Source organism: Hyaena hyaena, unplaced genomic scaffold (genome assembly GCF_003009895.1).
Source record: "Hyaena hyaena isolate Hyena2069 unplaced genomic scaffold, ASM300989v1 scaffold_207, whole genome shotgun sequence".
In the NCBI taxonomy this organism is placed as follows: Eukaryota; Metazoa; Chordata; class Mammalia; order Carnivora; family Hyaenidae; genus Hyaena; species Hyaena hyaena.
Window position 1 is genome coordinate 1,151,060 of NW_024080836.1, and position 13,381 is coordinate 1,164,440.

At 36.3% G+C, this 13,381-nt stretch overlaps 1 protein-coding gene across 7 annotated transcripts in view; it reads left to right on the forward strand.

Moving 5' to 3' along the window:
* COBLL1 (cordon-bleu WH2 repeat protein like 1) overlaps nucleotides 1–13,381 on the forward strand; it is a 167,822-nt gene that overhangs the window by 105,989 nt on the left and 48,452 nt on the right. For all 7 annotated transcript variants that reach the window (XM_039241996.1, XM_039241994.1, XM_039241990.1 and 4 more), the window contains one exon: nucleotides 13,069–13,270. In XM_039241996.1, the coding sequence (XP_039097927.1) occupies nucleotides 13,069–13,270 (202 nt within the window). The remainder of the gene's footprint in view (nucleotides 1–13,068; nucleotides 13,271–13,381) is intronic.

Sequence of the window (13,381 nt, forward strand, 5' to 3'; positions counted from 1 at the left end):
AGCTTATCTGCAGGTAATCACCTGGATTGTACTTCCTTTGGGCAAGGAAGGCATCTTGTAAGTTAGAGACCATGCCTATCAATTTCAATCCTTGAAATAATAGTTACCCTCGTTTTAAAATAATAATAATGGGGGAACCTGGGTGGTTCAGTCGGTTAAGTGTCCAACTTTGGCTCAGGTCATGATCTCATGGTTTGTGGGTTCGAGCCCCACATAGTGCTCTGTGCTGACAGCTCAGAGCCTGGAGCCTGCTTCAGATTCTGCGTCTCCCTCTGTCTCTGGCCCTCCTGTGCTCACACTGTCTCTCTCTCTCGCTCTGTCTCGCGCTCTATCTCTCTCAGAAATAAATAAAACATTAAATTAAAAAAAATAATAATAATGGATGTGGCTAGGGGTAATAAAGTTTTATACTGAAGTCCATTCATTTTACTGAACTGAAGACAGTTCATTTTACTGAAGTCAAAGTAATTTTTTAAAAAGTCAGTATTGTGCTCGCTTCGGCAGCACATATACTAAAAAGTCAATATTTTTCCTAGTTCTTCATTGATACTGACAAGTAACAATGGTTTCATCACCAGTACTCCTCAAAATTTCTGCTTGGTCCTCCCAGTCATGCATTCATAAAGCCGCCTTTTCTACTATCACCTTTCTGAGTTCTTTGGACTTCTTTTTTAACCTCAATGACTTTAATAATACCATCATGGTTTTCCTCTCACCTTCACCCATTATAATTATTTTAGAATTTTTCACATGTTTTCTGAGGTAACTTTTCTGTTTCCTTAACTCTGGGAAACTAGCATCCATAGTCTACTTTCCTTATTCTACCAGGAGAATAGGATCAATCACTTTTTATTTTTTTAAATTTTTATTTATTTTTAAGAGAGAGAGAGAATGAGAGAGAATCTCAAGCAGGCTCTGCACTGTCAGCACAGAGCCCAGTGTGGGGCTCAAACTAATGAACCATGAGATCATAACCTGAGCCAAAATCAAGAGTTGGACACTTAACCTAACTGAGCCATCCTGGCACCACTGGATTTCATCACTTTGAAGCTGTTCCTTTACTGAAATCTTAGAGTTCCCTCTTTGATACAACCTTTTTGACATCTAGCTTATCTATTTTCTATTTCTTCATTGGATTTGTTCTTCATTCTTTTTATTAAGTCTAATTTGTGACTTTTCTGCAAGTTGAAGCATGTTTCTTCATGTTTATCTTGGATTCTGCATCAATCATTTCTACTACATTTGTCCTTAAAAGGATCCTAGATTTTCCTTACGCTTTTGACCTTCCAGAATGTTTGCTTCTTAGGTCCCTAAATCTGAGTGATTTCCCATTAATTACCATTTTGTTTCTGGGTTACCAATTGTTGGATTGTCTCAGTTTTCTTATCTATAAAATGCTCTATAACTCAGTTATTAGTATTAAACAAAATGGTGTCAGTGCCTGGCATACATAGACTTCCTCCATTTTCCATCGCAAATTGCTTTTCTTCATCCTGGGCTCTCTCCATCAGCTCCCACTCTCAGATTAATCTGACTAAAACACCCCTCCATTTGTGCCACTATTTTTGATAAAAGAACACAGGTACAGCAATTAAATATTGAATTAAGGAAGTCCAAACTACCAAGTCTGAAGATTGGGACACCTTATTTCTTCTTCATGTAATTAGGTAGGATTTTCCTTCCCTGATCCCCTTTGAATATCTTAAGGTTCAGCTGCATGACTCTTTAGTTCTACAGATACTCTCCTTTTCTACCTCCATACCTTTTTGAAATTTTTTCCATCTGGAGTACCTTACCAACCACATTTTCTCCATTTGGTTTGTAGCTCAAGTGACACTTTTATTTATAAAGGGTCCCTAATCTTCCCAGAATGAACTGTTACCTCTAACTTCCAAACTCTTCTGACACTTTATTACCATTGATAGTTATCAGATATCATTCTATGCTATAATCAATATGCATGGCTTATCTTCTTGAATAAACCACAAGACCCATGTGGGCATCATTACTTCATGTTGCTTAGCATAGTTTCTTGCAATATACTAGGCATTTAATAAATTCGTTAAAATGAATATGGCTTTCCTGAGCTCTTATGTAGATGAAGGTAGCAACTTAAATGGTATGTTTTTTTTTAATTTTTTTTTAATGTTTCATTTATTTCCGAGAGAGACAGAGAGAGAGAGAGAGAGAGAGCGAGCATGAGCAGGGGAGGGTCAGATAGAGAGGAAGATACAGAATCTGAAACAGGCTCCAGGCTCTGAGCTGGCTGTCAGCACAGAGCCCAATGTGAAGCTCAAACCCACGAACTGTGAGATCATCCCCAGAGCTGAAGTCGGACACTTACTTAACTGACTGAGCCATACAGGCGCCCCATAAATGGTATGTTCTGAAGAGACATTTGTTTGGATGGTCCTTAGTTGCTTTCCTAAGATCTTTTAAATAAAGACAATTTCTCCACATAGAGAACAAGAAAGGTATGTTCCAAATACTGATTGCTTTTTAAAATTTGTTTATGGCTGAAAATTTTTCCTGCAAGCAGAATTTGTTTCATACCAGTGTTTTCATTAGGCAGTTTGATTCAGAGACTTTTTTCCTAATAGTTTTATCATTTAGGAATGACTCAAGTTATAGATACAGTGACTGATTTCTTTAATATTAAGTGTTTATAATTAAAAGTGGTGGTGTGATTCTGGATACCTTAGGAGTGATTATAGATATCTCAGGCTGCAATTCGGGATATCTTAAGAGTGTAATTTGGAATATTTTGAAAGTTGCAGCTACCATTGGCCCATGGTTAAAAGACAAAACAGTGTTTAAGTGTAACAACAAAGTGTGCAAATAAATATTATCTACCTAAAGTGAAGACCCATGACATGGATAACTTAAAACTCTTCTTGGCTTTGTTACTGTAAATGGAATAGGGAAAGTTTCAACAAAATAATACAGGAATTTGGTGGAAGGTTAAGGAAGAGTAGTTATAAGTTTACATATATAATGCTTTCTTAGAAAATCAGAGCTCCATATGTCACTGTGAACACTCTTATAAAACTTTTTGAGACAGCATTCTCTATTTGTCTAAGTATTCCTTGTGCATGATATTTATTTTGATAGTATTATATATCAAATACGCATTTCCTTTGAAGAATAACATAAATATTAGACTGGAATAAATATTTAGAAAACTTATTTACTTCATTTAACTTTTCAGATACATTTTTTTTTCTCAAAATTTCTTCCTGGGGAAGATTTTTAGAAAGTTTCCCTCTGTCTCCGTATAGAGCTCATGCAGAGATATGCTCAGAATGTCCCCTTTGAAGGAATGTGAACACACAGCATTATCTTCAGAAGAATGCCTTTATTTGTACATTGATTTTTCACCAAAGAGCTTATTCAGATTAGGAAACACAATAAGGTTGGAGGTGGTAATAGACTTTATGCTCAGGGGGAAACTAAAAGCTTGTTGTCCTGAATTAGGATGGTAACCTTGCACTGGCTTACCAAACTTTGGTACTGGAGCTTAGTGATAATGCCTCTTGAAGGACCAAAGTCACCCTTTGCCATCTTGTCTTTGTGCCTTTGCTTACATTGAGGGTACCTGCAGTGCCAGCCTGAAAACCCTTGGGCATTTCTGTGTATCCTTTCATGACTGGATTAAAGGGAGGTGGGATTAAAGTGTTTACTGTGGCGTGTGTGTGTTGTGTGTGTGCATGTGTATGCATATATATACAATCATAAACATTGTGTGCGTGTGCACGCACATGCACACACATGCATGCTGGCAGAGTAAACAACCTTTTTCACCAGACAGAGCATCTCTGTGCCTTACTAAAAGTAAGCATGAAAGGATACTTGTGTCAGGGACAAGTTGCCCAGGGCCTGTCCTCCTCAAAAAATACTACAACATGCAACGGCATAAGTAGTGGTGTCTACATGTCCTAGGAAAAGTTAATTTTTAATAAAAATGAGTTTATGGGGTAAACTGCTATGGACACTACAGGGAATAAGGAACTATGTGAGTATGTTTGCATTACCACTCTAGGTCCTTACCTTATAGTCAGGTGTCTGCCCAGGATGTCATTTTTCCTCATTAAGTAAGTGTTTGTTCCTTTTTTCTCTATTCTCTTTCTCTGGGACACTTTAAAAACAGTTTTCACTTTTGAGATTTGGTAAAAGATTGAGGTCAGTCCTCTCTTTTAGCCTGTGGAGAGAATATTGTATGGCTAGACTAGCACAGTCTCTGTTCTTCAAAAGAGGAATGGAATCAACACTATTTATGACAAAGTATTTCTTTCTTTTATGCTCCTACCATAAATAGAAGTTTGTTTTGATTTGAGCGAATCTGAGAATGCCATAAGTGAAAACACAAATAATGAAAGCATAGAACTTGAAGTTAGAAATCCTGGGCCCTATAGTTGATTCCATAACTTGCTATGTAACCTCAAGCAAGTCACCTCATCTCTCTGGCCTTTGCCTAGAAAATTAACTAGAGACATGTTACACATGATTTGTGACCTAATTTGCCTCTCCAGCAACACGAATTTATAGCAGAGTTGAGAGTAAGCCCAACTTTCACGGGCACTGGTTGGGTCATGGGCACTGGTTGGGTCAGTTTAGAAATGGTTGACATGGACTACAGTGCCACCTATTGGAAAAAGTAGACTATGAAAAATGACAAGATAATAACTGGATTAATGTGGGTCAATTTTGTTTAAAGAAATCAGTAATACAACAGTATGGATCTTAGAAGAGTTTCAAAATTTCATATCACACTTATTTATTGAAAAGTATAAAATAATGACAGGTGTGTATTAAATATATAATAGGCAAATAGATTTCAAAAACACACTGCTGAAAATCTATTCCATGTTACAAATCATGTTGAACTCTCTAAGAATGCTTAAATTTTAGTGTAGATACTTATCCAATTGTGGCTGCTTAAAGTAAAAGTTGGAATTGTAACTGTTAAGTTATTTAAGTAGAACAGCGCTGTTTGTGTTTTTATTGGAGAGACTAAAGAATCCTGTAATTCTTGGGAAAAGGTAACAGAATACTCACAATGTCCTCTGAGTGTCATTCCTAAGGGGGCTACCCTCCTCACTTTACTTCCTGGGCATCTACACCTTATAACAATGACTCTTATTAATTTTCTCTTTAATTTTTTATGACTACAAATGCAATAATTGAACATTATATAAAGTAGGAAAATGCAGATAAGCTAAAAAAATTAAAACATGTCATTATTAAACAGGCAGGTTACAACTATTAACATTGTAGTATATAACCTTTTATTCATACATATGCACACACATACACACAAATGTTTATGTATACACATAACCTATATAGGCACTTTTTCTTTCAGCCAATATGGCAATATGATATATTGCACATACTATCTTGTTAACCTACCTTTAAGTTAATGATTTCTAACTTTTGTGTCAATAAAATTTTATCTTATCCTTTGTCTATATTTGCATTGCCCCAATTACAGTGAGATATATTTCTAGTACTTCTTCTTCTTTTCTTTTTTAATCAGGGGTGTTTGTATGTGTTTAATAGGTATGTTATTAAATCAGTTTTTATGAGGTAATTATGATTAGCTCTGAACAGAACATCCAGAGTAAATGACCAAGTAGAGTTTAGCCTAAAGTGGTGAATTTCAAAAAAAATTTTTTTACCTTTAGAAATATCTTTCTTTTATCATTTGAGGTAAGAACAGGTATCTGTTACTGTCTTAAAATCTTAATTCTGTGTTACTTTCTTCTAAATGTTTTCTATAGCATAATTTAGTAAGCATTCTCAACTTTGAGATTAGGTTTATTTGTTTTATGTACCTGATCTACTTCATTTCACTCACATAGGAATAGTTAGAGAGCATTACTTTATTCCTGAACTCATTACCGAGCTAAGTGGGTTAGCATAAGATAAATAAATGTCAGTAATAACAGAGTGTTCTAAAAATTTCCATACTGTCATTAGTAAGTCTAATTGGGTTGTTGGTATGCATTTGTAAGGGTCACCTAGAACCTATTCAACTCAACTCAGTTTTGAGGATGCATTGAAAATGGCATTAGATAGTAGGACAGATTTAAAGATTCATAATAAAGGGGTGCCTGGGTGACTCAGTTGGTTTAGCATCTGACTTCAGCTCAGGTCATGATCTCATGGTTTGTGGGTTTGGACCCTGCATTGGGCCCTGGGCTGATAGCTCAGAGCCTGGAGCCTGCTTGCTTCAGATTCTGTTTCTCCCTCTTTATCTGCCGCTCCCCCACTTGTGCTCTGTCTCTCTCTCAAAACTAAATAAACATCAAAAAATTATGTTTTAATTTGAGGAATCATAATAAGGAAGAATCTTATTCATAGAATTCCACTCATATCAGATACTTTGAAATCTATTCATAAAAGTCCTTAACATCATGCATCTTCATTTACCTATGACAGTCTGTATTATCCCAGATTAATTACTAAGAGTGCCCCCTTTTGCTCTCCGGTGTCCCAGATTGGATAATAAATTACATAGCTACCCTGTTGGTAAGTGATGTTTAAACACTTCCAGGGGTTAGAAATTCACTGAGGCAGTTATTGGACATCTTGCGGATCTGAGAGCTCTTTGTTGAATCATGACCTTCATTTTTGATATCCAGTTGGACTTTGAAACACAAAAATGGAGGTCTCATCTTAGCAGATGGCAAAACTAGGACAAGATTACCCTAATTGGTGTCATGAATGCACAGAGTCACCATAGGATTTAGGGGGTAATTCAGTGATGTCATCATTCTTTGAAGTAAAAACTACAGCAAATAGCAGATAGCCTAGTGCACACCATCCACCCCATCTTGAATCCTGATTTATAGGTATTATGGGGCTAAAATGTAGCTCTGTAATGACTCAGGAAATTCTAATTTTGACTGCACCTTCATTCTGTATAAGTTCTTCATAATCTGTTCATGTAACTTTCAACTTTTTTGTTCATGAAGTCAGAGTAGCTTTTGTGGTGGTTGTGAGCTCAGATGAGATAACAGATATGAAATTCATACAAGGAGTTTTTTATTTCTAAAGGAAGTAGGGAATTTCTTAGGAATTTCTTCATTTCAAAGAAGAGAGAAGAGTTTTAGAGAGTCTTAAAAAAATATCTGCCCTCCAGAAAATTACTTTACAAGAGGAATAAAAAAAAAATCTGTAAATAGTAATACACAGTAGACTCTTAAATAATATAATAAACCCAAATTCCAAGTGATAGGGTGGTATAGAGGAGGATGATATTATTCTTACTTGATTGAGAAAGTGATGACCACAGTCAGCCAGTCCTTTTCTACTTTTAATCATTTGGCTCAGGTTTCAAGTGGCCTATTGGCACTTGCTCCTGCTTTAGCAGACATGGACACAAGCTTCCTTCCTGTTGTGCTTCTAGGGTAGAACCTGTTAGCCAACTGCTGTTTGGTGCATCAACTTGGGAGAGCTATCCTCAAAACAAATTTGTTGTTTTGCTACAAGTAATTTGGCTTCAAGCTGGATAACTGTAAACTGTACTCAAGAGATGATTTGTGTTTTCTGTGGTAAAGTTTGGGACTAGATATTCCCCAAAGTAGCCCCATTGCGTACAGAGCCTGCTTAAGAGTTAATGTCCTATTTTATAGTGTTAAGGCTCCTTCATTATAGAGTTAAGACTGTAATTCTCACCCTTAAAATTGGCTAGGTCAGGCTCATATCTTCTGTGTTTTTAGTGACAAATGTTGAGGCTTTGGTGAAATACCAGAAGCATTTGAACAGGTTTGAGGTTATTTTTGGAAAGGTCTTAATCCAACCTAATGCCATAATCCCACCTCTGTGTAAAGATGTCTTGACTTCAGATACAACAAGGTTACTAATCAAGTTTGTTGATTAAGAAAAAAATAACAGCTTTCATAACCTCTGTTTGTGTTTAAAGCATATGAATCTCCTTTCAACAACTTTGCCTTTTCCTATGTCTGATACTTTGCAGAGAACTCAGTTGTATGTTGTCTAATGTGTTTGAGATACCAGAATTACCTAAGAGATAAGTAATTGCTGGTTCCTGTAAATTCCTCATTCACTGACACCGACCTCACTGTGTACCGATACTATATTAGGTACTGGGAATAAACATTGCTAAGAAATGGTCCTGCAAGAAAGGAGTGCATATTGAGGTAGAAGTGAAACCCATGTAACATCTTGAGGTCATCCTGCTCCTTCAGATCAAGATAAGATTAGCTTGAATTCTTGTCCTATATCTTGTGGAAAGTTTGATCCCTTTATAATATTATTGTAGATTCCCAAGTGTTAATGTTCTTGGAAACTTCTCCTCCAACACTGACTTTATATCTTATTTTTGGTTTCTTATTATTTTAGTCTCTCCCTTTCGAAGTTTCTTTTCTTGATTTAACATGGCCCCTGGAAGCTACCAAGACCTTAGTGTATCATATAGCAAATCATTTAAATTAGCAATTTAGGTCACCTGTTGGGTCCTTTCAGCAACCTCCCACATTCTAGTGTTCTGCAATCCTGGCCTCTTTCTGCTGCTTAACTCCCTTGTCTGTGTCTTGTGGCTTCTTACCCTTTTCCTCTGGCATAGGCTTTAATCCTATCAACACTTCACAAAGTATATCTGAAATCTGACTAGTCCAAGCCACCATCTCCCCCTAAATTTTTGCAGTAACTTTGTAACTGCTCCCCCAGGCTATTGTGAATACAACAATCAGCATAGAATCTGATTTTACTGGTAAAGATGTAAGTAAGTGACATCTTTACTTTTAGATGTAAACTAGATCACATCACTCCTCAGAACTCCAGTGGTTTTCTTTCTCACTTGGTAAAATCCCAAGTCACTCTGATTTCAGTCTGTTGTGTTCACCCCAACACACTGCTTTCTGTTTTTCTTTAAACATGTGGAGCATACTATTGCCCCTGGGCCTTTGCAGCTTGTCAACTCTGCCTGGAATTTTCTTTCCCCAGGTAGCCCATTCCATTCAGGTCTCTGTCTGTCATTGTTGTTTTGTTTTGTTTTGTTTTTTCATTTAGAACATTTCCTAACCTCTTTTGTTATGTTATTTTTCATCGTAACATTAGTATTATCTGTTACACTGTATATTTTTCTTATTTCTTTATCCTCTTTAGATCGCTGGTTTGGAAACTAGCATATGCACAAGAATTGGCTGGAGTGTTTGTCAAAGCACATTGCTGTGCCCCACTCCCAGAGTTTCTGATTTAATTATCTGGGCTGGGGCTGGAGGATTTGTGTTTCTAACAAGGTCCTAGAGATCCTGATGCTGCTGGCCCAGGCATGACACTTTAAGAACCAATGTACCAGAACTACTATGGCTAATACAGTAGCCACTCACTACCTGTGGTTATTTAAACTGAATTTAAATGAAAAATTTATTTAGCCCACTGTGTCAGTGTATTTCAAGTGCCTACTAGCCATGTATTCGGTGAGTGGCCACTGTTTTGGACAGCAGAGATATAGAAAATTTCCATGTTGTAGAACAATTGGACAGTACTGATCTAGAACATAAGCTATATGATGATGGATTTCTTTTCTGCTCCCCACCAACCCCCCCCCGCCCAAGTAATATGCCCATATTTATATATCTGGCCCACGTGGCATTTACTTTAGTATAAGGCATAAAATGGGTACATTTATTTTTTTTATCAGATGGCTATTTTTCCCAAATACCATTTGTTGAAAATTCAATTCTTTTCCCCCAAAATTTGGAATACCATTATCATATGCAGTATTAAATTCTCTTCTCTTATAGAACTTTCTGGTCTGTTGCATTTTTATCTGTCGCTAAATAGAAATATTTTTCAAGACAAAATTGGCTTCTGGAATTACTGACTAAAGAGTTAAATGGAATTCTAGAATGAGAGAATAGTCATAAAGTTCTAAGATTTTTAGTTGCCTTTCAAAAAGGCATTTTTATTAGAAAACATTTAGGCAGCATTGAGTTTAAAAGTCGTGACATAGACCTAGTTAGCATGTAGTCTTTTTGCCATGAAATCTGATAGTGTGCAAAGATTATAGATGACTAAATTGACTGAGGGAATTGGCCATTATTACAATATTCTTGGCCAATTATGCACTTCATTTATTAAATTAGAAAACTAATGTCACAGATAAAAATATGATACTTCATTAAGTCATATTAACAAGGTTAAATAAGTGCATATAAAAAGTGTTAAATTCTTTTAAAAATGGAAAGTACAGGGGCGCCTGGGTGGCTTAGTCGGTTAAGCGTCCGACTTTCGCTTAGGTCATGATCTCGCGGTTCGTGGGTTCGAGCCCCGCGTCGGGCTCTGTGCTGACTGCCAGCTCAGAACCTGGAGCCTGTTTCAGTCTGTGACACCCTCTCTCTCTGACCCTCCCCTGCTCACGCTGTCTCTCTCTCTCTCTCTCTCTCCTAGAAATAAATAAAAACATTAAAAAAAAAATTTAAAAAAAAAAATGGAAAGTACATTTTTCCTTAAATGTTATATTTTTGTACATAGGATGAAAATGGTGGCACTAATAAATATTTTTATCTTGTTAATTTCTGTATATTTCTGGCAGGGATTCTAAAGAACTGTATATTTAAGAAGTAAAAAGATGTTTAAAGTATAAGCTTTAGTGTTTTTACATTTGTTACTTGGCACATTTCTATATACATAAAGAAATATAATCTGACATATGATCATTTAGTCATAAACAGTAGTGGACAGCTCTCCATTTTGGTTGGCAGTGAAAGTTCTTTTCTCCCCCTGCTTTACTGGAATTATATTGTATTTACCTAGACATTACCTAATTCTTTTTAACTTTATTTACTATCAGGGAAAGGAGAAACCATTTCTAAGTCAAGAATAGGTATGTAGCATTAAATTGCTTTCAGATAGTAGTATGTTACCAACAAATAAACTTGAATAATACCATTATGCTAGTCTTCCTGTGGGTGAAATTTCATACATACTACTCAGTGCCAAAATTTGGGCAATTATAGACAAATTTATGTATGATCAGATAGCTCAAGAAAACATGAAACTCTTAAGTTTATTATTGTGGAATCATCTAATAAAGACCTAGGGGACTTTATTCCCCTGGATAAAGGAATGAAACTCCAGAAAACATTTTTTTTTTAATTTATGGGGGGAATAAGAGTTTTTATTAATTTTCTTGATATATGTATGGTGGGGCCTACTTGTCTACGGGGAAGGAAAAGGGATGTGAACTAATGGGCAACAGTCACAGGAGGTGAGGGTAAGGCAGGGGAATGAATGCAGGGGATTGTTTGAGAATCTATGTAAAATGTCATTTAACCTCAAGACCACCCAATGCCAGACCACTAACCCTCTTCCAGGAGGAAACTGCCTCTGTCGAAAAACTGAACCAGAGAGACTACAGATCAGGGAATTACACTTAGGGGAGTGGAGATGAGGTGCATGTGAGAACAGATGTACCAAATTTAAAATGTCAGACTGGATGTAGGAGTCCTAGTTTCATTTTCCTGTCAAGTTCCTGAAAGCCAGTACCCAGGCTCATATCTAGTCAAGAAATTGGAGAATTTTTTATTGACCTTTATATTTCCCCATGGAAAAAAAAATAATTGGTCACCTAATTACCATCAAATGAAGCCCACAAACCTATACCTAATCCATGAAAAAAGGCATTTTACAGGGTGTTTTAGTGCCTCAGTCTTAAATATGAACTAACAGCTTAAGGATCATTAGAATTTGAGGAAAGCACAAAATACAAAAAGATTTTTTAGTATTCTTTCCTTAACGGCTGACAGTTAAGGTCTCTGTGGACTTAGAGACCACATTGTTCTGCTGTTGGTGTGAATGGAAACAGAATCTGTGTTAACAATTGGAGTCTGTGGAAAGGGAAGCAAAAACTTGAGGGGTGTCTTTGACTGTCAATTTGGATGTACAGTTTCCTATAGAAGCAGGTTTTATATTACCAGTAAAATGTAATACTAAATCACCGTTTGAAATTATGCATTTACTTGGTTACTAATTGTCTCAGGTCAAGGACCCATAACATTTTCTGTTAAGGACCAGGTAGTAAATATGTTAGGCTTTGTGGGTCATTCAGTTTACATCACATCTACTGAAATCTGCCTTTGTAACACACGAGCAGCCCTAGATATTATGTAAACAAGTGAGCATGGTTGTGTTCCAATAAAATTTTATTTACAAAATAGGCTGTGGGCCCATTTTGACCTGCAGACTGTAGTTGGCCAACACTTTGCCTGGTCTATTTACTAGTGTAGATCTGTGAGAGCAGATATGCTGTCAGCACTTGTATTGTGTCTCCAGGGCCTAGAAAATATTAAATATTATTTGAATGAATTTAAGAAATCTATACTGTATACTTCTTTAGAAATTTGTGGGCTTCCTCATGTAGATACTCACTGTGCTTTCTAAAGCCCAAAGGGTAGTGGTAGTGGTCCTTTAGTCCTTCTTTCCTTCTTTCCTTCCTTCCTTTCTTTTTTTAAGTGAGCTCTTTGCTCAACATGGGGGTTGAAGCCACAACCCCAAGATCAAGAGTCACATGCTTTACCCACTGAGCCAGCCAGGCACCCTAAGGTGGTTGTGGTTCTTAATGCTTCATTTTTATGAGCTCTTTGGAGTATAACCAGTTCATAAGCAAAAGACTGCTCATATTCAAAATAATATTGTGACAGAGCATCTAACAAGGTGCTCTTGGGTAAGGATAGGACTTCCCTTCCCTTCTCTTAAAATGGATAATACGATGACAACTTGGCAGATAAAAACTATAGGTAATTTTTAAACCAACACTAGGGTCCAAGCTCTCTTGAATACTAATCAAGGTTTTTAAACTATTGTAATTTTGCCCACGATGCTGAGTCCAGGGCTCAGGCTACCATGTATATACCTCTTGCAGTGGGGAAAAAATCTTGTAGTTATATTTTTAAGTTGCTTTCACACATACTCTTTTATAACCTTGTTTTATCTACTGAAAACAAGGCCTTAAGTAAAATGCTAGGGATAATAATACTTTTAACATTTAATGAAATTGTTTTATGGACTTTTATGATCAGTATTACTTTTGTTTTACAGTAAACCTATGATGGACTTGTTAATATTCCTCTGTGCACAGTATCACTTAAACCCATCAAGTTACACAATTGATCTGCAGTCAGCTGAAAATAACCCCATTAAATTTAAGCCAAACACACCAATAGGAATGTTGGAGGTGGAGAAAGTCATTTTAAAGCCAAAAGTTTTGGATAAGAAAAAACCTACACCTATAATACCAGAGGTAAGAACATCACTGTAGAGTTTGATGTCTTCTGGCAAAAATACTAAATTGATTTTTCCATCATTGTCTGAAAGTCCTATTTATTTCAAATGAAATAAAAATGGACTTTTT